Here is a 23,599-nt window from a genome sequence, read left to right as displayed (position 1 = left end):
ACAGGGCACATAGATAGGATGGTATTTACACACTGAGAAGATGTCACCTATGAAGTCATTTAACAGTCAACTCAGATTTGATATGGACTATACTTGAGCCAAATGCCAGATTCAGATATGGTTTCTTCCAGACATGGTATGTTTGTTACAGAAAAAGAAGTGAGCACATGCTAGAGAGGGAAAGAAGGGCTGTTAAAATCATAGGACATCGCTGCTCACACTTATCTTCAGATGACCATGAGCCCAGCTGGAGGTTCACCAGTGTGGATCTCAGGGTCTCTGCCTTTTGACATTTCAAACCTCACCATCCAAAATCTATCAGATGCACTAAGATAAAAGAATTCCCTGAGTGTAAGTACTCAGAGCCTTAGAGAAAAATTGCAAGGCTTAGGTTTGAGCCAAAAGTAGGATTTGGTCAAACCATTGTGCTGCATTGTGATTGAACTGTGGCGTGCTCCAGTCTTTTGCAACAGGAGGAATCTCCAAGAGGAGTGAAAAGCTCTTGGTGCTGCAGGAATCCTACTCTGCAAGTTCGGTTCAGGTGTTTGAAGGGATCAGGGACTAAAAGATCACTCCCCAAACTATTGGCTTCAACTGGAGCACTACACAGAAAGGAGTAAACAGGAACGTTGGAGGGGACACCTAGGACCTGCCTTCTCTTTCCAATTACTGGTGGAAAAACAGTGGGTGGGAAGCAGAGAAGACACATTTACAATCACTTCTTACAAACTGTGCTTGCAAGAGTCTAAATATAAGCACGAGGAAGAAACCACACTCACCTCCAAGGGGTGGTCCTAGCAATATTGTGCAGCACTCTGCGATGGTGACCAGGCCGATGGCGCTCGTGAACCGGGCTGCTCCTACCAGGTCCATGAGCGTTTCGAAGAGCATGGCACTAACCATGCCGAAGGCCAAGCCAAAAAACACAGTGTAGATGACAAGTCCTGTGTAGCCTGAAGCCAGAGGGCACAGAAGGTGGCACGTGCCATTGAAAGCAATGGAGAAGCTGAAAAAGTACTGAATCCGCGGCCTCATCCACTTGCTGTTTGCAATGATGCCAGTGGTAGGTCGAGAAAACATATCCACAATAGCAAGGATTGAAAGGAGGAAAGCAGCTGAATATTCGTCAATGCCAGTATGCTTTGCATAGGGTGCCAGAAAAACAAGGGGGGCAAAAAACCCCAGGAACATGAGCACGTTTCCAACCATGTAAATTAAGAATCCTCTGTGCTTAAAGAGGGAAAAATCAAGGTACTGATTGATTTTTTCACAACAGTTCTTTCCTCCTTCCTCTTCTGTTTTGTTCTCCATTGGGACATTCATGGGACTATTCATTTCCATGGCATCCTCAGTGACCTTTTTTTCCAGAGCAGCTTTCCCCTCCTCAGTCACTCGGGTTTTGACTGAAGCTGTGGCTGCCCCAATGGGTCTGAAGAGAGCTCCTGCCACGCAGCAGTGTAATAAAATTGCCCCAAGAATTAAAAAGCTGCCCCTCCAGCCAAAATTGTCAAGAAGGAACTGGTTGAGAGGAGCCAGGGAGCAAAGCATCACGGGGCTCCCTGCCATAGCAAGGCTGTTTGCAATGGGTCTCCTCTTCAAAAAGTATTTGCCTATGATTATCACTGATGGCTGAAGGTTGAGGGCAAAGCCTAATCCTGGAACAGAGCAAAACAGTTGAGATACACAAAGGAAGATTTGAGACCCATTAATCCTTAGCTTATTGTTTAAGACAAATTCATGGACAATTGGTGCACTGGTGGTTCTTCAACCTGACGCTCTGGATGCAAACTTTGCCCAACATATCCCTAAGCTTCTGGCTGCCACAGTTGGGTAACCAGATCCCAGAAAGACAGCTGCAGTCAGAAAACACCTCTTCCTTTTGCACTGTAAATCTCTTTGGTGATAAACCTAGCACAGAAAGTTTGCTAGAGAATCAACTGAAACTATACCCTTAAGGAATGGAGCCTGGTTTTGTCCAGTCACAGCAGCTTTATTGGAGGACAGGATGGATCTACTGAAAAGAAAGAAGTGAAAACTCCCAGTTTGAGGAAGGTTGCTCTGGCTTGGCCAGTGCTAACCAACAAAGTGCATCCTTTTCACGTGCAGCTGGGGCTAGCACCCTCTTCCATGAGGGGTAGGCATCCAACACTGCTAGCAGGCAGGCAGACCTGCAGAGAAAATAACATCGTCCCTCTCAGCTGCTCCTAATTTGGTGGTGTGAGCAACTCATGCCTGATGCAAAAGATGAACAGGTCTGTGAGTACACAGTAAAACAGCTACTGGTGCTGCTAATTAAACAGGACCCTAGAGTGTTTCTTTTAATTAAAATGTATTTTATTGCATTTAGATATATTCATGGTGCTACAGATCTGCATTGCTCAGTTAGGCAGCTTCTCTTGGACAGGTGAAAGCTGAAGGCAGAGAAACCAAACGTTGGTTTGGCCTCAGCTTTCTGTGGCTCAGAGAGCACTAGCATATAATAATCTCTTCAAACATTTCTACCATGTGCAGTGTTTCCTTAAAAAGGTAAATTTTCAGAACTCCATCAAAATGACATTTAAAAATCATGCCACACTTTTCCCAGCCTATCATCCAGGAAAGAATGAGCCACATTACACCAAAGCAGAAATGTAATCCTTGAAGTGATTACATCGGCGAACACGAATCCTGAAAATAGGGTCATGTAGATTTTTTTCTTGTTCATTAGTCTATATAATTAGTTTGTTTAACTGTGCAGTACATAATTAGGCATATTGCTTTACAGAAGAGAATTTAGAAAGGTCAAGGTCCTCAAAATTAATTAAGGAACACCATCATTAGCCGCTGATGGAGCAGAATCCAAATGATGCGGCAGAACACAACTGATGTTGGAGAGCTCCAGTTTGAACAGTTTGACAAAATTATGGTTTTTGCCAAGTCTAAGATTACTCTGCTTTAATTACTTGGAGGTTTCAGTTTATTTTCATTAAAACATAAACTGAAACGGCAACATATTCAAGTTAATCTCGTCATGGAAAACATTCTCAGCGTGGACTTCTCTAGAGAGTCCATGTGTTTGGTAGGACGTGTCTTTGGGAAGTACACCCTGCTCATAATGCATAAGGCACCACATCTCCTGCCCATGAGAGGGCTGACTTAAGTACTACAGAGCCAAAAGAAGCCTTGGTTAGAGAACACCCTTGATGGTGCTCAGATACAGGAATGAATCGTCTTTCACCTGAGAAGATGCAACACAGTGGATTAGAGTTTGGTTTAACTCTGTATTGCCCCAGGCAGAAATGGAACCATCGCTTCCACAGACTCCTTTTTGGTAGAGACCTCCCACACGTTGTGTGGAGAAGGGAAACCAGACTGGATGCCAGCTATCCACTTAAACCATAATCAACTCCAATCTTTTATTACGTGAACATTAATTTGCCAGTCAGACAAATCTCATTTAATATTACCTCATGCTCTACTCATTAATTAAATCTGGAGAGTTTCAAATTGACTGACTGGAATTTCAATTTACTTTAAGCCTTTGGCTGACTTTAGTTGGAAATATTTATATCCATTTCATTCCAGTTTTCAGAAAGTACACCAGCTTTTCCATGGCTGAATTTGTTACTCAAATAACCGTATTTTCTCCCAAGGGACAGGACAGGAAAGCCTGTTGGTGGTGTTGCATGAAAAGAAGCAAGTCTGTGCCAGAAGGAGCATCCTCCCTTAGATTAAATACATCTTCCTCATATTAGAAGGAAATAAGTGGTCCTATAGGACTGAACTGTGTAGTTATTGATCTTGTTCTTACTTTATTAGCAAGAGAAGATCCTACCCAGGTATTTCAGTGCTCAACACTTACAGCTGAGGCAAAGACTCTAGTCTAATTAGTCAACATGCTTCACCCTAGATCCCATTTTAGTTTGTGGAGGCCTAATTGGTACAGATTGAACTATGCTCTGACCAGTGGTTATTGCCTTGTATTTAGCTTTGAGATTTGCTGCTTCTACCTCAGCAGAGGCTGCATGCCTAAAACACCGATTCCATGCATCCAGGCTGGCATCTATCCAGGTCAGCAATTAACAAACCCCATTTCTTTATCTAAGCACTATAGGGAAACAAGTGAGGAAGAGAAGAGGGGTTTTACAGCATATGCAAAGTGTCTTGTGCAGCCCACAGCTCGGTGCCATCAAAGACAGAGTTGTTTCAGTGCTGCCTCCACCAGCAGAGCCCAGTCCCTGCTCTGCATGCAAATGGAAAAAGACATAATGAAAGAAGCAATTGAGATTGCCCTGGCTAATCCCTCCACCATAAACAGATACTTCCTGCTCTGCTACTCTGAAGAGATTTCTATTAATATGCCAAAGGCACAGGATTGTAGCAGAGACCTCCTAGTACCAACTATCTTCTTATTATCTCCATCCCTATGAATTACATGAACACAGTCTTTTACATCAGTCTGTTTCCCTTTTAGGCTAGTAGGAAGGAGGCTAGACAGTGTGATGTTTACAGGTTGCTGTACAGTCATTGCAAATTGCCTTTACAGAAGTCTCTCTGCTCACACAATAATGCTGTCTCAGCTGCAGGATGAGCAGGCAGCTTCATAATTGCCCTTGAATGTTTCCATGTTAGGCCTGACCAGAGAAAGCACTTCAAGCGTAATTACAGGCATCAAGCAAGTTAGCAGGATTACAAGCATCTTCCCTTCTCTCTCAAATTAATATTCCTTCCCCAGCACACACACACCCCATGCCTGGAAATGACAGGTTATTAGCTAAGGCCTCGTTCATACCACTGCCTTCATTCAGCAAGCAGGAGGAAAAGACGTACAAAACAACATGTGCTTTGTTCAAGGAAACATCACAGCACTGAAGACAAGGAGATATGGGGGCAGTCTGTCCCTGTACCCCGTTGCTGCCAGCTGGGTTACATGTGTGCATTGAGCACAGCTCATACTATCAGCTCTCTGGGATGGACAATGGACCAGACTTGCAAGGATATTCAGGGACCAAAACCAAACAGAGTCTTCATAAACCCTAGGCCTACTGGGGTTAGGCACAAAGTTCCCTCCTGGCATGTTTTTAGACAAGTATCTTTGAAAATCAGGGTTGGTGCCTTCCTACAGCACTGTTTTGATCCTTGCCTAACCCCTTCTGCTCTCCAAAACACAATTTTTAGTAAAGGATTCATGGTTTCCATGTCCTAATCTAACATCACTCAACTTGCTAGAGGACATTCAAAACCCACCTGGACAAGTTCCTGTGTGATCTACTCTAGGAAGTCCTGCTCTGGACTAGATCATTTTTCAAGGTCCCTTCCAAACCCTTGAGATTCTGTGATCCTGTGACACTTCTTTAGCATGGAATGGTGCAAGTTCATATTGAACTCAGCCATGGCAGACCTTGGGGTTTTTTTTTGCCCATCACTTTGTTTCTGTAATCTCGTTCAAGGATTATTTTTTCAGTAATATGACAGTTTCATCTATCTACAGTGACTCTCCTTAGACAGAGTAAGGGTTAAGAGAGGGAATCCTGCACGGGGATTTATTCACTACTGTACAGATTTAATAAAGCAATATTGGCGTAGGAGAACAGGGTGACAAACTTTCTGTCCCAATTTACTTTGCTAGTGGCTGGTTTTATTGATTTTAAACGTTGAGCTCACACTTGTCACATTCAGAAAGCAGCAATACTTAATGTGGCTGCAGAGATAGGGAACATTCATTAAAACACACACCCTGCAACCTCAAAAGCCAATTTTGAACTCATTGTGTCATGTTTTCAAGGCAGATGTCTTAGCTGGAGTGGAAAAAACATTGGCTGTACCTTAGACAAAATAATCAAACAAAAATGCTTACTGTACTGCACAGTCAGAGAATTCCAATCTATATACCTTTAAAAGCAATAACCCAGCAACTACAGGCTTTAAAGATGCTGGACTGAGCCTATGCTTCCTATTGTTTAGGTTGCTGAGATGGAAATTCTTATTTCCATATAGACAATGCAACTTGTAACTTCAATAAGGAAATACAGGTTGGGGGTTTGGCTTTTCTTTCCCCAACAGTGAGAATATTGCATATTTTCAATCCACTCCAACAGCATTTATTTTCAGATGAAGGACCTCCCAACCTCACAAAGAAGCAAAGGGCAAGTAAACTAAAGCAAACCCCTGAAATCTCATTTCACCTATCTCACAGAGGGAAGATAAACCACAATAATACAGGAACACAGGTGCTTTCTTCACAGTCACATTTGTATGTGGAAGGCCTTGCCTTGCCCAGGGCAGAGTGCAGTCAACCCACATTCACATCAGCAGGAGCTGAGGGCACTGGTGGCCATCCTCACCATGGCCCCAGGCTGAGGGGACTCATCTGCAAAGAGCACATTCCCTGCCAAGGTCCTGCACACCACATTCAGCCAGGATCACAGTGCTTAGCAAAGGATACACTCTTCACTAAAGTTCATCTGGAGCAGTTAAAAACCAAGGGCCCTTGCCCCACCAGCTTTTTATCTCAGCAGCTTCCCGTTGTGTTTGGCTGAGGTGCCCAAGTGTGGACACCCCAAGCCATCAGAAGTGAACCTCAAGTGTGGGTGGAAAAGAGATGCTTTCCTCTTACCTGTAATGAAGCCCACGCAGATGTAGATCTGGAGGATGCTGGTGCAGAAGGAGGCTAAGATCATCCCAACACCACATAGAAGGCCTCCGAGCATAACCACCGGCCGGCTGCCGTAGCGGTTTACCAAAATGCTGCTGAGGGGACCTGGGGAAAGAGTGCAAAACAGCCCTGCAGGTACGTGTCTTCTGACAGAAGGGCATGTTTGACACAAAGCAGGTGAAAATCTCCAAGATGAGTGGCCCTGAGGTGCTGCTGACAGCTTCTAGGATGACTTGAGGAAGAAAAGGGGAAAAAAGAAAGATGATCCGTGCTGTGTGGAGATGGCAGCACATCCCGTGCCTCATGGCAGCTGTGTGGTCAATGACAGCTCCTGCCTCCAGGCCTTTGAAGTGTCATCAGAGAAGGCAAATGGCAATAACACATCAGGTGAACACATTATCCCAACGTAGGACCTTGTTGATTTATGATGATGCTAAACCATACACACAAAGCACTGGTTCATATTACAAGGCTGATCTCACGCACACTGTTGCATTTTTAATGCCTCTGTTTAATGCAATTCCAATACTGCTGACCACAATTGAGCCTTCAGCAGAACAGTTGTTAATTAAATCTTAATATCAGTCTGCGTAGGTAGAAATGGTTTGGGATGATGGATTAGCCAGAGTTCAAAAGAATCAGTTTGGTCTTGCATTTCTGTAAAGAAGAGGTTCAGGAGAGTGCAAAAGCATGAAAGAGGGAAATGGCTTCACAAAGACTGTGCACACTGAAAAGGAAGCATTGAAAGCTGAGGAAGTGGAACACACCAGCAGCGTTGGATGGTGGAGGCAAGAAAGGAGGTCTTTTCTATAGTAGTCACAACCAGCTGGAGGACCAGTAAAAATCACAGTCATGGAATAATACATATGCTGGAGGGACTTTGTAGGTCTCAGAACCAACCTCCCACTCAAAGCAGAGACGGCTTTGAGGTTAGATCAGGCTGAGAAGTCACAACTACAGAAAGCAAACTGAGCAGAAAAGAGCAGTCCAGAAGCCAGGCTATGAAATGTAAGGATTCTATACTGCTCAAAAACCCAGAACTGCAAAAATGATGTTGGAAATGAGGCAAGGAGAAACAGGCAGCATTTAGTGTCTTACTTGACTTTCTAGTGCTACTCAGCAGGCAGCAATGGTGTTTCAGAGCCCAGTGTGTCTGTTTGCCTTCATTCCTGCCGTTATGAACAGCCCACATTGTCCACACACAGATTACTGGAAATAGGTGTTTTTAAGCTTGTGGGCATCTCTGAAGAGATTGACTGTGGGATCTACCTCATCACAGAGCCATTTGGTAGGATATTTACCTTTGCCTAAATAATCTCAGCCAAAAATAGTACCAGAGCTCTGTCCAGACCCTGCAAACCACAGCAGCCTTGAGTGAGAGCCAGGAACCCCAATATGCCTTCAGCATGGCTGGCAGCACCTGAAAAACTCCTCAGCTGTTGTGACATGTAAGAATGAAAAAAACCCAGTAGGCATGACTGCTTTAATCTAGGGAATCAAGCCCATTGTTACATCTGTAACATGTAAAATACTTTCCACTGGATGTCTAAGGTCAAAACACTCATAAATTAAATACACACAGGCACAGTCTTAACAGCATCGCTGTAATTGCGTGGTCTGTGAGCTGGTCCCATCAAATGTACCATTCAATTACAGTTTCTGTGAGTGTATAATTATGTGGAGAGATTTTTCTCCTAATCCTTTAACTGGATTCACATGTGTGCATCCTTTTGCTGCACAGAGCATTACACAATTCAAGGAGAAGTTCTGGGGAGAGATACACAGATCAGCACAGCAGGAAAGGGACCCCTTTCTCTCAGAGTTTGCCCTGGTTGAGGCTCGGACTTCTATCATGCTTGAGCTGGTCTCAGCATGTCCTGTAATCTAATAGATCGAGCCAGTGTTGCTTGGAACTGCACCAACATATTCATCTGCAGCCTGAGGGCACACAACTCTTCCATTTTTCAATTTTCCACATCTCCGCGTTTCTCCAGAATCAATCTAATTACTCAGCTAAGAAAATGTGGTTTCAATTACCTTCTTGCACTGGAAGAGGGCTTTCACATTAGCCCCAAAACTACAAAATGTCACACCATTTAAAGCTCCCAAGATTGCTGCTAAGGCCCCTCTCCTGGTCTTACTCGGGGCAGTTCCTGGAGGGAGAAGCCCCTGCTATGAGAAGTAAAACAAAATGCTCACATATGTCTAACTTTTGTGGTATCCACCCTGGGAGAAGGGAAATATGGATCCATGTCTTCCTCACTCCAGTCTATAAGCTACTGTATTGCCTTAATAAAAGATGGGTTTGCACCATGACAGCAGGTGATGAACTGGAAGGGGCTGAGGGTGGGACACATTCTGCTTTGCTTCCCAGCTATGGGAGAAACCCAAGGTAGAGACTGGAGTCAAGGAAAACAACAGTTTGTACCCTAACCACTGGTTTTACAAATGACAGCACCATCCCTATTCTCCTGAGGCAGCCTCCATGAACATGCAGTGCCCTCAACCACATCCCAGCTTCCCAGTGATCACTTATTAAACCACAAGTTGCTCCCTCCTCTTGTCTTGGATGATCTCTCAACAATGCTTTACAGCAGGTTTGCATGACCTTCACAAACAGCCTTCATCTGCTGTAACCAAAGTCACCTGTTTTACAGAGGGATAATCAGTCCCACTTGTTTGCCAGTCTAGGTGCCAGAACTCTGCTCTCAAAGATGTCATCTGCCTGGGCTGGGCTGAGCTCATAGGGAACTGTGACAAACTGCAGAATCAACATAAATCTTTCTCCTTACTCAATCTGAAACCTTAAGTTCAGGTCTTGTGAGCCTGCTTTAAGGATGCAGGGCACACAGAATCACAGCACACATTTGTGACAGCGTTTAATATCTCTGAGCACCCTCACCCACACAGGACTGAGGACTGGACACCTCTAAGGTATTAAATGCAGTCAGTTTAGGAGAAAAAAAGAGCATAGCATCTAGACTAAACCTTTCCAGCCAGTAGAGAGTCCACAGGGAAAGCCATGATGAGCGCTCAACCTGCAAGGAAAGCACCAGCTAGACCTACACTTTACAAGACATCAGAGATTCCAGCCCAAGGACTGAAACAGTCAAGAAACCAAACTTCCCTGAGCTGCTGCTCACAGGCCAAAGGTTTTGTAACAGTCCTGAGCAGATCTCTCAAATGCACTGCAGCAAATGCAAAATCACATCCCCCAAATTACTTCCACTTAAATCATTCAGACACACAGAAACATCCACAGGCTTCAACGGATCAGCGCTTCAGAAACTGTCCCATCTCTCAGCAGACACCAGCACGCACAACGTGTCACAGAGCTGTGCAGCCTTCAGCACACCAGCCCTGCCAGTTTGGGCAGGTGCACAAAGCACAGGCATGTACACCCTCAGCCTGCCCAGATGTCTGCAGTGATCAGCATCACACCCTGGGGATCTAAACACACCTCTTGTGCCCAGCTCCACCACGTGCCACCCACAACGTATTTCTTGAAGGGGGCTGATGAGCCATCAAGGATTAGATAACCATTACAGCAGTGTTTTGGGGAAAACATTCAATAGTTCAAGCCAAGGCAGAGGAATTAAGCAGGCAGCACTGCAGTTGTGGGAAATAGGAAACACAATTACTGCTTTGCTTGCAGCTATTGCAAAAATTAAAAGCGTGACAGCCCTTGGAAACACGGTGGAATTGAAAAGAAGGACCTGTCACTTACCAGCTATTCAGTCCGCATGAAAAGAATAAAGATGCTGTATATTACCACACAGAAACCAATTACGGTAACAATGTGTGCAGCTCAGATCCCAAGGCACCTTTACTTGCTAATACCTGCCTGGTCAAATGTGCAGGAACCACAGTTTCCCTGTCCTGGCATCCAAAATAAATCATCCTTCCTTCCCGCGAGTCAACAGCGGGAGAAGCTCACAGGAGTCAAGGTGATTTTTGCCTCTGTATTTATGGAGTCAGGTGAGGACAGGGCAAGAGAAGCAGCTGGCAAAGCTCTCAGAAGGCTGCCATTTACCTGTCTTGACCTTTCAATGACCTGAAAAGTCACAGCAAGGAGCAAAAGCCATTCCTGCTGCTGAGCGTGTCGCTGATGCACAGCTTGTCAGGGAGCAGAGCAGCCAGGGCTGTCCTCACAACCCCACCACCATGGGGCAACCCAACTCTTAATAAGGAAATTAAAGGCAAAATTGAACTCTCCCTTGCACCCCAATACATTACAAGGACAAGGCCACTGATACAGGGTTGTAGCAGCTGGTGCTCTGCTATGGGAAGGGACGGAATCTCCACCCAACCAGCTTTATGAAGAAGGCAGCTCCTTCCATAACCCAGCAAGTGGCTTCCTCACTCCTGACAAACTTCCAGCTGTGGCCATCATTTCTCATCCATCACAAGAGGATGACACAAGACAGCAGAGGATGCAGGGAGGAGGCTGGGCCTCATCCTGTTGCTGGCTTCGCTCAGAGCCGTGCTTGTGGCTCTGCATCACGCCTGGCTCACAGGGCACTGCTGGGGAACTGCTCTCCCGTAAAGCTACCTTCCTCACCTGGGAAAAAGCAAGGAAAGCCAGCTCAGCAACACCTTGCTTACACCCCAAATCCTTCCAGAGCAGGGTGCACACAAAGCGGGTTCTGCCTGCAGTAAAACTACAGTCCTGCGAGCAACACTTTGCACCAAATATCCCTGAAAGATGCAGCTGGGATCACGGCAGCCCTGGAAGACTGATGGAGTGTAAAGCACTACCCTCAGCCCATATAAATCACACTGGTTTAGTGCCTGTCCTGTATAAAGCTTGTCTTTTCTCACACCTGTGGCAGATTTCCATTCATTGTTAGCTGGTACATGAAAGGCCGTGTCAAAGAAGCTGATCTTGGTGGCACGTGGAACACAGCAGCTCGCTGTTGGGAAGCAGCAAGCCCCAACTCATTTGTTAGCTTGTCCAATTACTTTTCACCTTGAGTTTTGTGTTTGCAGAAGTGAAAAGGACCCTGAAAAGCGAAACTGTAAAACCATAAAGAAGGTGCAAAATACCCTGGACTCTCCTCTCTTCTCCTTCACAAAGACAAACCATCTTGTCATTTATTCTTCCCGAGACACTGAACTACAATCCAGAGAGGATCATGATGCAGAGTTGGCATTTAACAAGAAATATCAATCCAGACTAGCCTAAACTCTTGCAAGTATGACAGTGCTCAGAAAATAGACACCTGAATTGCCTTTCTGTTTTCCTCAATGAGCTTATGAATTTTTTATGAGCTGCAAAGCTTCCAGTGCTGGTGCAAAACACCAACGTATTTTTAACAAGGACTAAAATTTTCTTCTCCTCCATACTAACAGGAACAGATTTTCCTCTTTTTGATGGAACATGGCTTGCATGAATTTCTGCTGAAATATTTCTGTGCAGGGCTCTGAGAGAAGCAGCTAAGAGACCCTGAAAGACTGATCCCATAACCCAGTGGCCTCTGTGCAACATGGGGATTTTCCTGCTTTCACAAGACTGACCTTCTGACAGTGTAAAGCAGCACAAAGCCACTGCAAACATCCCATATCTGCTGGCAAGAACATTTGATGGCCATGCAGATGATAAAATAGCAACACTGCATGGACCCCAGTGATCCCAGTGCTGGCAGGTCTCAGATCACCAGTGCTCCATTGCTGGGGCTGCATCATGCAGCTCAGCTTTCCCAACTTTCCCACAGTGACAAGTGGCTCTAAAGAGCTGTTATTGCACAAGGATATTGGTCAGCACCAAAAGAGCTGCCCAGATAGTTCATATGTTCCAAACTGCTGTGAAAACACAGATAATAGTAAGGAACTCAGCATGACACAACTGGCACTGACCATGTGGAGTCACTGGGGATGTAAGAAGGAGCAGAGCATGCTCAGCTGGGAGGAAAGGGGGGGAAAGCATTTATACTAATAAAACAAAGTCTATTATTACACTAGTAGTAAAACAATGACAGGAGCAGGCCTGCAATTTCCTCAGTAATAATCTCATTCCCTCAGTGGAATAACAACACTGCCTTTGGCCTCATAATTTATCCACCAGGGTACCAGCCCATTGTAACACAGCAGCCTCCTCATTACCCCACAAATGAAAGCAAGTGCCCCTGTGTTATTAACACACTGCCAGAATCCAACCACCTCCCAAGGGACAGGGGATCAACATCAGCAATCAGCACCCAGTGACAATGCACAGCCTGAAAGGGAGCTGAGAGAACACAGGGCAAAAGATGAGGGCAAAAGGAAAGGGATGAGGAGGTTAAGACCTGCTGCCTTTCCATCTTTTGCCTTGCTAGAAGGCAAATCCATGATCCAAGACCTGGATGGCTTATGCTTTTAAGTGTTTGTCACCAGGGCCTGGAGAATTGCTGTCCACCAGCTGACCCATGGTAACTGAACCCTGCACACGCTGCTCCAGATCACTGAAGAAGAACTGGTGATCCCTGGTAATAATACAGTGCATTGTTAGTCTCAGCTGCTGGTGTAGATGAGTTTTTTTGCACACCAGTACTTGAAGACAAGCAGCAGCGAGCAAACAGCTCAGGTGACAGTCATGGTATCCAAGACACCTCTGCCAGACCCCACAGGGCAGCTCCCAAAGACCTGTCCACTCCTAAACTGCCTCTATGCCTTCTGTTAGTTTTACTTTGTACTGCAAATAACTTTTACTTAAGGAGGCTTGGATGATGAGGAAAATGGTCTGTACGTTAAAGGGGGCAATGGCTGCAGTTTCAGCACAGCCCCTGTGAAATGCACAAGCCAAGCATGAGAGAGACTGCCTGGATATGTGTTACTTGGTCACCAAATTGGTCAGTCCAAGCCCTGTGGTGCTGGGTCTCCTGGGCAGGATTGGACCTGTATCCAGCTGAGAAGACGGCGGGTGTAATGATCTGCTGAAGAAACCAAGCTGCAGCAGCCCTCCCTCCCCTGCACCCACCGGGCATGTCCTTGGGAAGCCAGGGACCCTGATCTCCTATCAGAAACACAAGCATTTGCCACCGCAGCATCCTGGTGAGAAGAAAAAGAAGAAGAACAAAGTAAACAAGGCCCGAGCTTCAGAAAGACACGGCGTCCTCTTCCTTATCCAGCAATCTTATCTGGTCAGTGCTCCAGCATTTCAATTTCCAGATTACACAGCACACACAGGAGCCACAGGCCACAGCTCCAAAACTGGGGCTGGAGCCAAGGTCCTTCATGTCACTTTGTATTTAGGCAATTAAATAACCTCTCCTGCAAGGGGCTGGTATAGCAGGTGCTGAGCACACAGCTGCCTGCACTCAGTGCTTTCCCCAGGCTGCTGGTGTGGATCTCGCCCTCACAGCGGGTCGCAGCCACTGACCTTCAGCAGGTCACCACTTCCCTGGTTATTAACTTCTCCCCCATGATTTCCTTAGCTGACTTTTTGCTTTAGCAGGACCTCAGACTTTCAATCCCTTCCCTCATTTGAAGCCCAGCTGCAGAATGTGAGCTTCAGACACAGCTGACGTACCTGTTCCCTGAGATCAGCAAGCCTTTGGTACCAACCTCAACACACTGCTCTACAAGCAAATTGGCCTCTGCCTGGCCATGCTCTCCAAAGGCTTCTGGCCACCTCCAGGCAGCCCTACATAATTTGACCAAGAGCCCAGTTATGTTGGAGAGCCATGCAGAAGCAGAAAACCCACAACTGGAAGGTTGGTATCAAAGCTCTCACGCTCACACACTCACAACACACATGTTGTACTGACCAGGGGAAGAAGCTTTCATATCTTTGAACATCACACGAGGGAGTAAGTTAAGCTCAGTCCTGCTCTTAACAGCTCCCCAACCAAAACTCTTCACTTTCTTCTCCCTAGTTCTTATTAATCTCAGGTTTTATTAGGACTATCATATCTCTATTATTGCTGCCTGGTGACCTTGCTAGCTCCAATGAAGGGCAAAATGATAAAGCTTTGTGCCCAAGTCCAGGAACACAGAAATATTTCACCTGAAGCCACAGTGCTGTTATCACTCTTAAACAGAACAGGGCTATTCAAGAAAATAAAAAATATAAGCACATACATGGTGACCTTGCAGGGTCTGAGTGCTCCCTGAGAGTCAGGAGAGGTATATGAATCTGCAGCTTCATCCATTAAAGAAATCAAACCATTCCTCATCTGGCTTCTTTACAAAATCCACAATGGTAATAGTGCTGCTACCCCAGGGATTGCCCCAGCGCGGGAAGACGTCTTGCTGCAATGACACAGGGAGGCTGATTGACTCTTGGCAGGTCAATGATGTGGTGATGATAAGGAAAAGGATGAAGTCCAGCATCAGGCAGCTGAGCTGTGAGTATGCAAGGAGCCTGGGCTCGGGCCATGGTGGCAGGATGCCAGATATCCACGGTGAATAATCAGAGGTATTCCTTTTGGTTCAGCCTACACAAAATACCCAGATGTAGAAGCACAGGCCTGGGGAAATCCTAGTGAAAGCAAGCCCTGCTTGAGAATTTTTGTTGAACCAATGCTGTAAGCATGGAAGTAGGAAGTAAGCATGGCTGACAGATGATACATTACTGTAAACATCATCTGTCCTCCCCTTCCTCTCTCTCAGGTACTAAGGGCCAAAGAGGAGGTGCTCAGCTCATTTCAGACACACTTGGGTAACTGAGACAGCCCACACAGTGGCCAGACACAACACAGGACCCCAATGACAAAGGTGCTGGATTTCCTGGAAGGGAAATGGGCTGATCATCTCTGAATGCACACTGTGCCCAGGTACTGACCCTTTCATTTCTCTGCTAAGCCTAAGACATAGAAGATGATGGGAAGCCCATGGTGCAATCACCCAAGCACAACGCACACGGATAACCCCTTTGATTTTTAGGAAAGCAGCCACTTATGTAGGAATTCACAGGCTTAGGGCTGTGAAAGAACAAGAAAAACCTGCAGCACATTCTGCAGCAGCTTGTTTCTCATCAGCAGGGGATAAAAACAGCAGCAGCATGTGAGCACAGGATCTGCAAAAGAAAGGACTTGTGCCTCGCAGAGACTGGTTCTTGAATGGGACTGCAGCCCCATAGGATGCTCCATACAGGCAACCTGCTCTCATGCAAGCAGCTCCCTTCCCCACAGTGAGGGAGATACCCGGCCATTTGGGATTCCATACACACAAAATCCACTGCAAAATGCAGGGCAATGCACAACAGGCAATTCTGCCAGGCATCTCTGTCACTGACCTTTTAAAAGGTAAAGTCTCCCCTGGTCACGGCAATGCCTGAGCCAAAACTGACTCTGTTGCCCACTTGCTGCTTGCCCTTGAAAAAAACATAACCCCATACTTCCCTTCCAGTGCCTCAGTTTCCCCTTTTAGTTCTGTGGTACTTCACAACTCTTAGCCAGCACTTGGGATGGGTGGAGAACCCCAGGCGAGGCTTCTGGAGGCAGAGAAGGTTTGATGAAGTTTGGCCCAGGCCAGAAGAGAACATTGGCAGTTTTGATTAAGTTAAAAACTGCAGAATCAAACTCATTATTAATATAGCTTTATGCCACTGCATGTTGTAAGGTGCTTTCTAAACCTGTCACTGCAATTTATCATGGTAGCAGTGTAATAAAATACAGCTATAAAATTTCGGATTAAATGTTCAAGGTCAATGGTCGACTTTCAACTTCCCAATCTCTTCCTTGCTGCTTTAGCAGATGCTCTATTAAGCAGTTACAAGCTCTGGGAGAAAGTTTCTTTAGAGAAAAGACTCGGTTATGGAACATCTCCAGAATTAAATCTTCAGACATTTCATCCAATTACAGAACAATAAATAATAAATAACAAGAGTAATAAACACTGGCTGGCTTCAGGGGAAGGCTTTTACTTCAGAAATGCTCCCATTTTTCTTTTGTTTGCAAAAAGTGGCTCTGTGCTCCTGTCTTTACAAAATAGACAGAAGGTGATTCCCTAATTTTAATAGAAAATTGGATGTGTAAGAACAATACCCTGGAGATTTTGAGGGGGAGTATTACAGCAGTGTATAGACCAAAACTACACTGTGCTTCATGCTAAATCAAACAAATGTGTGGTCCTGATGCAATTGAGACTTTTTATGTATGAAGGGGGAACAGAAACAGCACATATTTACATCTACAAACCTCATACCAAAATGCACAAGGCTCAGCTGCACAGCAATTGCAAAAGAAAGAGTGAGATTCTTCAAAATGAGGGAAAAGAAAGAAAGGTCAGATGTCTCCTGCCCCAGGTCTAGCTATTCAAGCTTATCAGCTGAAATGATTGTGTGAGGATCTGGTCTTTGAGCTTCCCCTCAGCTGACTTTTGTTGTTCCATTACAATGATGAAGGCAGCATTTTGGCTACACAGTTACCATAAAGAGAATAAAAATAAAAAGAAGAAGAAAATGCAGATCCTGTCCTAGGTATTAAATTATTCTCTGTATTCTGGCACACGTGCCACAAAGCTGTCTCATTGTTCAAGCTCTAACCGTTGGCCATAATAAAAGACATTACTTCTTCCCACAATCCTCACCTCTCTTATAGCCTTAGAGGAGACCATAACAGCTACAGGAACATTGCTGCTATTAAATTAGTGGCATCAGTATTTCTCATTTTAGAATGTTTGGCTGCTTCCTCCAATGCTGATTAAGGCAAATAAATTACTAGCAAATTAATATTGCTTATCTTTTCTTCCCTGGGAGCTCAACTGCCTCCTGCTTTCCCTGGGTAACAGTTATCTCTGGGGACTCAGCTGTGGCCAAGATTGAAATGTGTCACCCTTAAAAGCGGGAGAAGGGCAGCTCAGTTTGGTGGTGGGAAAATGATACAGGTACACAACACACATCAGGAGGCATGAAGGTCAAAGGCTTTCATTTTTGACGTCATATTATTTAAGATTGTCACCCTGAACAAAACCCATCCCTGCCCATGAGGCAAGATCTTGGGAGCTCGGGTCTTCTGCTGGCATAGCAAAGCCCAAGGAGGCAGTTTGCAAAAGGAAACCCTGCCAAGGACATGCAGCAGCACAACAGCTGCCCTAAGATACTCCACATTTCCACAATGTTGGTGTGTCCTTGTCACCCCCAGAGCTTAGAATCATAGAACCGTAGAATGGTAGGGGTTGGAAGAGACCTTTAGAAATCATCTAGTCCAACCCCCCTGCAGAAGCAGGTTCCTGGGAGCTGAGATGCAGCTGAAAGCATTTTTAGGGGAGGATGGTAGCCCTTGCCCTGGTCCCTTATCCTGGTTCCTTTTCTTGCAAGTACTCTGCTCCCTAATACTTTTCTCCTTTTGGGGGAAGGAATGAGCTCTTTGCTCAAAAAAAACCCCAAAATTAGAAATACTGCAAACCAGAAATCCTTCTTTATCAGATTGATGGGGTTTCACCCTGAAGGATCTGAGGAGGGCAAAGCAATGTTCCCTTATGCTCTTCACTCACCAACCTCCTGGCTTGCAGCTGGAGATGTGCAATTGCTGCACATGAATGCTGGCGAGATCTACAAGTACCCTGTCATAAAAGCCAGACTATCCACTTTACTGCACAATAATCTGTTTTACTACTGATATTATAGTGACAGAATTGTTTTCTCCAACTCAGTTCAGATGAAGAAACTAGGGGATAAGACCCATTAAAACTTCTTCAATATATATTGCCAGAGCCCTGGCTGGTGTAAAACAGCATCCATGGGGAATTCAGTAAAAAAGAGAAGCGCAGAAACACTGTTGGCTGCTGATTTTTTTAGTCTTAGGCTGAAAAACCGGCACTGCTCTGAAGCCAAAGTCTCAGGTGGTCACTGTAAACCTGCATCCATGCTATCAAAGTCAACAGAGTTACTCCAGTGGAGATCTGGGTTCATTTATGCAAGCGTTGTTTACAAAATGCACACATGAATTCTACCATACAGTAAGCAGCACAGCCTTAAAACAAGTCCTCACACCAACAAGCATGCCAAGGAAAGGAAGGACTGTGTCCTGAGGATGTTTGCAAATGAAAGCTGTTGTCAGTGAGAGCATGGGATACTCCACACCCTGCCAAGGTGTCCAGCAAATGCACCTCACACCAGCAAATACACGCCTTGGCTCCTCCAGCCCCCCAGGACACAGGGCCTGGTGCCTCACACAGGACACTCAGTGCACCCAGTGTGATTCCTGCATAGTTGTAGCCCACTGCTCCCTCATCACTGTTGTGGCTGTTCTGCCTCACCACTGATTTAGGAAAGGAAGGAATGGAATGCACAGGCTGTGGCACTGATAATCTGGTTTACTAGTTGCTCAGCATGATGTTGAAAGCTTCCTTTGGCATTTTTAGATTCTTCTTTTTTCAGACAAGATTGGCAAAAATCCAGTTGTTAAACTATCTCCCAGTTCTTCAGCAAAGCAAAGCAAGCTTTGCTGCATGGGCATCCATCCTACCAGCTCTAACAAGCACCAGGGCAAAGCAAGGCTTGGGCACCCCGCTCCTTTAAGGAGAATTTCCAAATCACTGAAGTCATTCATAAGTCATTCAAACCTACTCTGGCATTAAATGCCTAGTCAATCAGAGTAGATGTGTTCAATCTGCTCTTGGGCACATGTGTTTCATTTGATCCATGTTCTGCAGACTCCCACTGTGGCCCTGTCTACACTCGGCGTCTCAGCCTGGATTGCTACAGAGAGAGGGATGATCAAACAAGCATCAGTCTTATTCAAGAGCACAGCAGAGGAGGGGAAGACCGTTAAATGGACATAACTCTGAGCGACTGCAAGGCAAGCAGAAGGTACAAAGGTACAATCACCTGCAATTAAGTCCAACAGTTGTATCATCCCCCAACTACCATATAATACCACAAGGGAGGGTAAAGCTGAAAGTCCTTGCAAAAAGGCAGGAGACACCTAGTTAGTCAGGGTAAAAGTCCACTACAACATCCCAGATACAGAGCATCTGGCACCAGCTTGAACACTTGGAGATGAAAGGAAGAAAGTGGGCTGGAAAGTCTGCAGATGGGAGAAGGCAGAGGCAAGTCAAGCTGCCTTTCACCTGCTCCAGAGTCATCACCAACTGTGCTCTCCAAAGAGCACTACAGTGTATTATTAAGGGGAAAAAAAATCCCCTTTTAAAAACAAAGGATATGTTCAGAATGGCTTTAAAAGACAGGATAAACATTGATGAGGGTTCCTGCAAATATAGACCATTGTTCCTATCTACCTCCCATTACAGATGTAATCAAAGGCAGCCCAAGATTTTCATTGAGTTATGAAAGTGATACCAAAATCATAAAAAAGAGTTACATGCCTTGCTTTGCACCTGATAAGAATTATTAACTCTAGCAATTTCATCGCTCTAATTATAAAGAGCCACAATAAACAAACAGCTACTTGCTCTATTCCCCCCTTGCCTCCAGCTGAATCCCAGACACCAGCCTCTTCTCAGGGCTTTTTCACTGATACCCACAGAAGCTTTTGCAGGTAATCCCCAGACACACACAGGACTCCCCCCCGCAGCAGCACCCAGCTGGGGCAGAGCAGCAGGGACATTGACACCCCCACAGGACTGTTACTCTAGGGCTTCAAAGATCTCCCCACACCACCTACAGACGGGTGTCTGCAAGATGGTTTATTACTGCTATCTCTTCAAGTCAGCTTCAAATGACCAGATCTTTACTCTCAGGGGCCCAGTGTGATGACATGGAGAATTTAGGTTTGGTAGAGCACAGGCCCAGTTTAAATGCCATAAAGATACTTGTTCTTACTGGACAGTCCTGCATGCACACGGGTGCAGGGGTGGGCACTCTGCCATTGTCTCCCCTGAATGAAAACCCCATCTGCAGTCCAACAAGGGGATGGCCCAAGGGACAGAACTGGACACAGTATTCAAGGTGTGGCCTCACCAGTTCTGAGTACAAGGGGACAATCACTTCCTTGGTCCTGTTGGTCACACTATTTCTGATGCAAGGCCAGGATGCCACTGGCAGCTGAACTGAAGCAGAAAAGCAATTGCAGCAGGAAATATTGGGGGCAAACAAGTTATTTCTAGATATGTCTGAAAACAATTGGTCTTTTCCCTGGTGTCTCTGCTCTGAAGAGATGTACATAAGCAAAGCACAACAGCCTGAGGGTACAAATCCCAGGCCAACGAGGTCAAAAGGACATCCTAGCAATGTGGGGGGACTGAGGCTCATTTCATAGCAGCTGCCTACCTCAGTGCTCCCCCTCTGTTTGGAGAACACAGGCTCCCCCCACCAACCCTGGGCCAGGCTTTGCTTACTCATCCCCAGACAGCAGACCCTTCCTGCAGGGCAGGTTTTTTAATTTGCTGCCAACAAAATTGATTAAAATTGCAAAATCCCTTTTCAACTGACTCATTTCCCTACCACAGCCCTCCAGGTAAATAGGTGACTGCTGTTGTATTCCCAGCATCCACTCCAGAGCTGTTGAAAGAAGAGATGCCAAGCAGGAAAAAGGGCCAGGAGGCAAGGCAGAACCTGAACCTCTTCCTCTCTCCCCAGAAGGGCCATTTTCCAGGCTTTGCAAAGCTTTCAGTGACAGTTCCCACAGATAGCTGAAGTCATGATTTTTACAACGAATGAACCAACATCCTTCACGTCTTGAGCCCAAGCTCTGACAAACAATAGCTAAGGTCACGAAAAAACCCCAAAGTGACTGGTGTTGACAACTTAAGTGGCTTTTTTTCTTTTCCTGAAAGAAAAACAAAATGAAGGGAAAAGCCCTGGGGTCCCCTGAGAATGAAAAGCATTGCTCTTTATTCTGAGTGGATTGCTTTGGTATTAGGGGAAAAAACCCTGTTTGGAAGCTTTTACGCAAGGTGTTTTATTGCAGTCAAAGGTAGGAGCTACAACTCTCTGACCCCAAGTGTGTTTTACCCTTCATTGAGTCTTTGAACATCAATTAAAGGTTTTAGGAATTGCTTCCACGTTAACCAAATCTTAAGGGTTGGGAGAGACCTAGAAAGATCATCTAGTCCAACGTCCCTGCCAGAGCAGGACCATCTATAGTAGGTCAGGCAATGTTTCCAGAGAAGACTCCACAACCCATCAGGGCAGCCCCTTCCAGTGCTCCCTCACCCTCACAGTGAAGAAGTTTTTCCCTTGTGTTGCTTTGGAACCTCTTCTGTCCCAGCCTGTACCCATCACCCCTTGTTCTGTCATTTGTCCCCAGAACCACAGAGCTGGACCCTGTAGTCCTGGAGGTGATACCGTGAGGTTGCTCGGTGCAATCAGGAGTGAGATACCCCAGTTCTCCAAAGGTAAGCACACACATTCATGCTCCTAATAATATTCTTTACTTTTTACAAGTGATCAATCCATACTAATATAGATTATTACATGGAAAAAAGGTTTGAATTCAGCAAAATTGTTGGCTCTGATGCAACCAGATGCAATTACAAAACACAAAGCTGGGGACAGATCGATAGTTCTCTGCCCAGCAAGCACCGAATTACCCTTACCCCCCCCACTCTGCTCACTGCTGAGCGTGGCTGGGCTGACACAACACATTCCTCTGTGTTTAGCCACAAGACCTCCAGCATTCAGGGATTTACCACTAATATTTTCATGCTCAAGGTTTTAATTAAAGGGAACCTCACTCTGCCTGGCAGCTCGTGGGTGACTGAACAGCAGGAGGGATGTGGGCAGCACCTCACCGACTCAGCACCCACACACAGCCCAGCTGGGACACGGGGGTCGAGCACAGTCAATCCACATCCCTTGCCATCACCATGGCTATTTTGGGGGGACCTTGAACTCCCACATGGTGCCTTCAGCGCCGTATGAGATGCTCTGCTGTGGGTAGAGCCACCAGCACTGTGCCTGGCAGCAGGATGAGGCAAGGGACTTGGGTGCTGGTGCTGCTCAGAACCACACAGGATGCTGGCAGAGCCTCATGGCTCTGCCTTCCACTGAGTAATGTTTTACAAGAGAGTCAAGGAGAGGTCAAATCACAAACTTATAAAACAAACTTGCTTTTTGCAAAACCCCAGGGAATCATGCAGCTTGAAACTATTCTCTCCAGAGCCAGCAACCCTCGTGGATGGCTCCAGCCCTGCCTCCATGCCACAAAACCAGCTAGGTGCATGAAGCATTGCTGCTGGATGTGCTGCTTTCCTGGAGATGAGAAAATAAACCAAGCAGTGACAACACTTCTGTTTTTCCCCTGTTGCAGAAGTTTAATCATCAGCTCCAACCAAAACATTTGTGTTGGTAAAAAAGATGGCTACAATTAATCTAAATCTAATAACTGGGATGTTTGCACTTGGGAATTAAAACAAATTATTCCTTTGCTGTTGCATCTTTGTCTCATTTACATTTTAATCCCAGTAGGGCCTTCCTCTGTTATATTGAGAAAATGATTGCATAGAAAGGGAAAAGCAACATGGTGAAGTGTTCAGAGTTGCATTGAGAATTTAACTATTAACTTTTATGGCAGAAGGCTGGTTATGCCCAGCCTTGAATGACTGAAAGTTAGGACAAACACTGTGGTTTTTTTCCAAACACTGCTGAATGCAAAGGCTGGTGGCATTTCAAATTGTGCACACAAACATGGGCAAACAAGCAGCTGGGGCATAAGGTTGTGTTGAAGGTGTAATTACACATTAGCCAGAGCCCAGCAGGTCACTCTTTCACTTGTACCAAAAGTAAAGGGGACTCATTCCTGGAGGACACTGTGTGCAGAGGGAAACCTCTATCTTACCACCCTATGGTTCTCCACTCCCCGACTCAAGCCCTGTTTTCCTTGCTGTGATGTTTTACCACAGGATAACAACTTCATACCTTCTTGCTCAAGGTAAACACATAGTGAGTAAAGGTCTTTTAGTGTTGTCAAAGTAAAATTGGTACTATATCCCACCTAGTTCCAGTTTGTCTTATGCACTTTGCCTCCTTGCTCTTATTTTGAAGCAAAAACATCCAAAAACCTAAAGGACCTACATTTCTGCCCTGTCAAGGATGGGAAGTGCTGGTAACCATGAACTGTACCCATACAGGTACCACTCTGC

At 45.6% G+C, this 23,599-nt stretch overlaps 1 protein-coding gene across 1 annotated transcript in view; it reads right to left on the bottom strand.

Annotated features, from left to right (window-relative positions):
- The window catches only part of LOC104555510 (monocarboxylate transporter 2), a 32,023-nt gene that overhangs the window by 2,399 nt on the left and 6,025 nt on the right, over positions 1 to 23,599 (bottom strand). Inside the window, exons 4-5 of the mRNA XM_010198968.2 lie at positions 6,596 to 6,739; positions 780 to 1,655 (exon numbers count right to left, since the gene is read on the bottom strand). Of these exons, the coding sequence (XP_010197270.2) occupies positions 780 to 1,655; positions 6,596 to 6,739 (1,020 nt within the window). The remainder of the gene's footprint in view (positions 1 to 779; positions 1,656 to 6,595; positions 6,740 to 23,599) is intronic.

This window comes from Colius striatus, chromosome 15 (assembly GCF_028858725.1).
Source record: "Colius striatus isolate bColStr4 chromosome 15, bColStr4.1.hap1, whole genome shotgun sequence".
NCBI lineage: Eukaryota > Metazoa > Chordata > Aves > Coliiformes > Coliidae > Colius > Colius striatus.
This window is presented reverse-complemented; position numbering and strand designations above follow the sequence as displayed.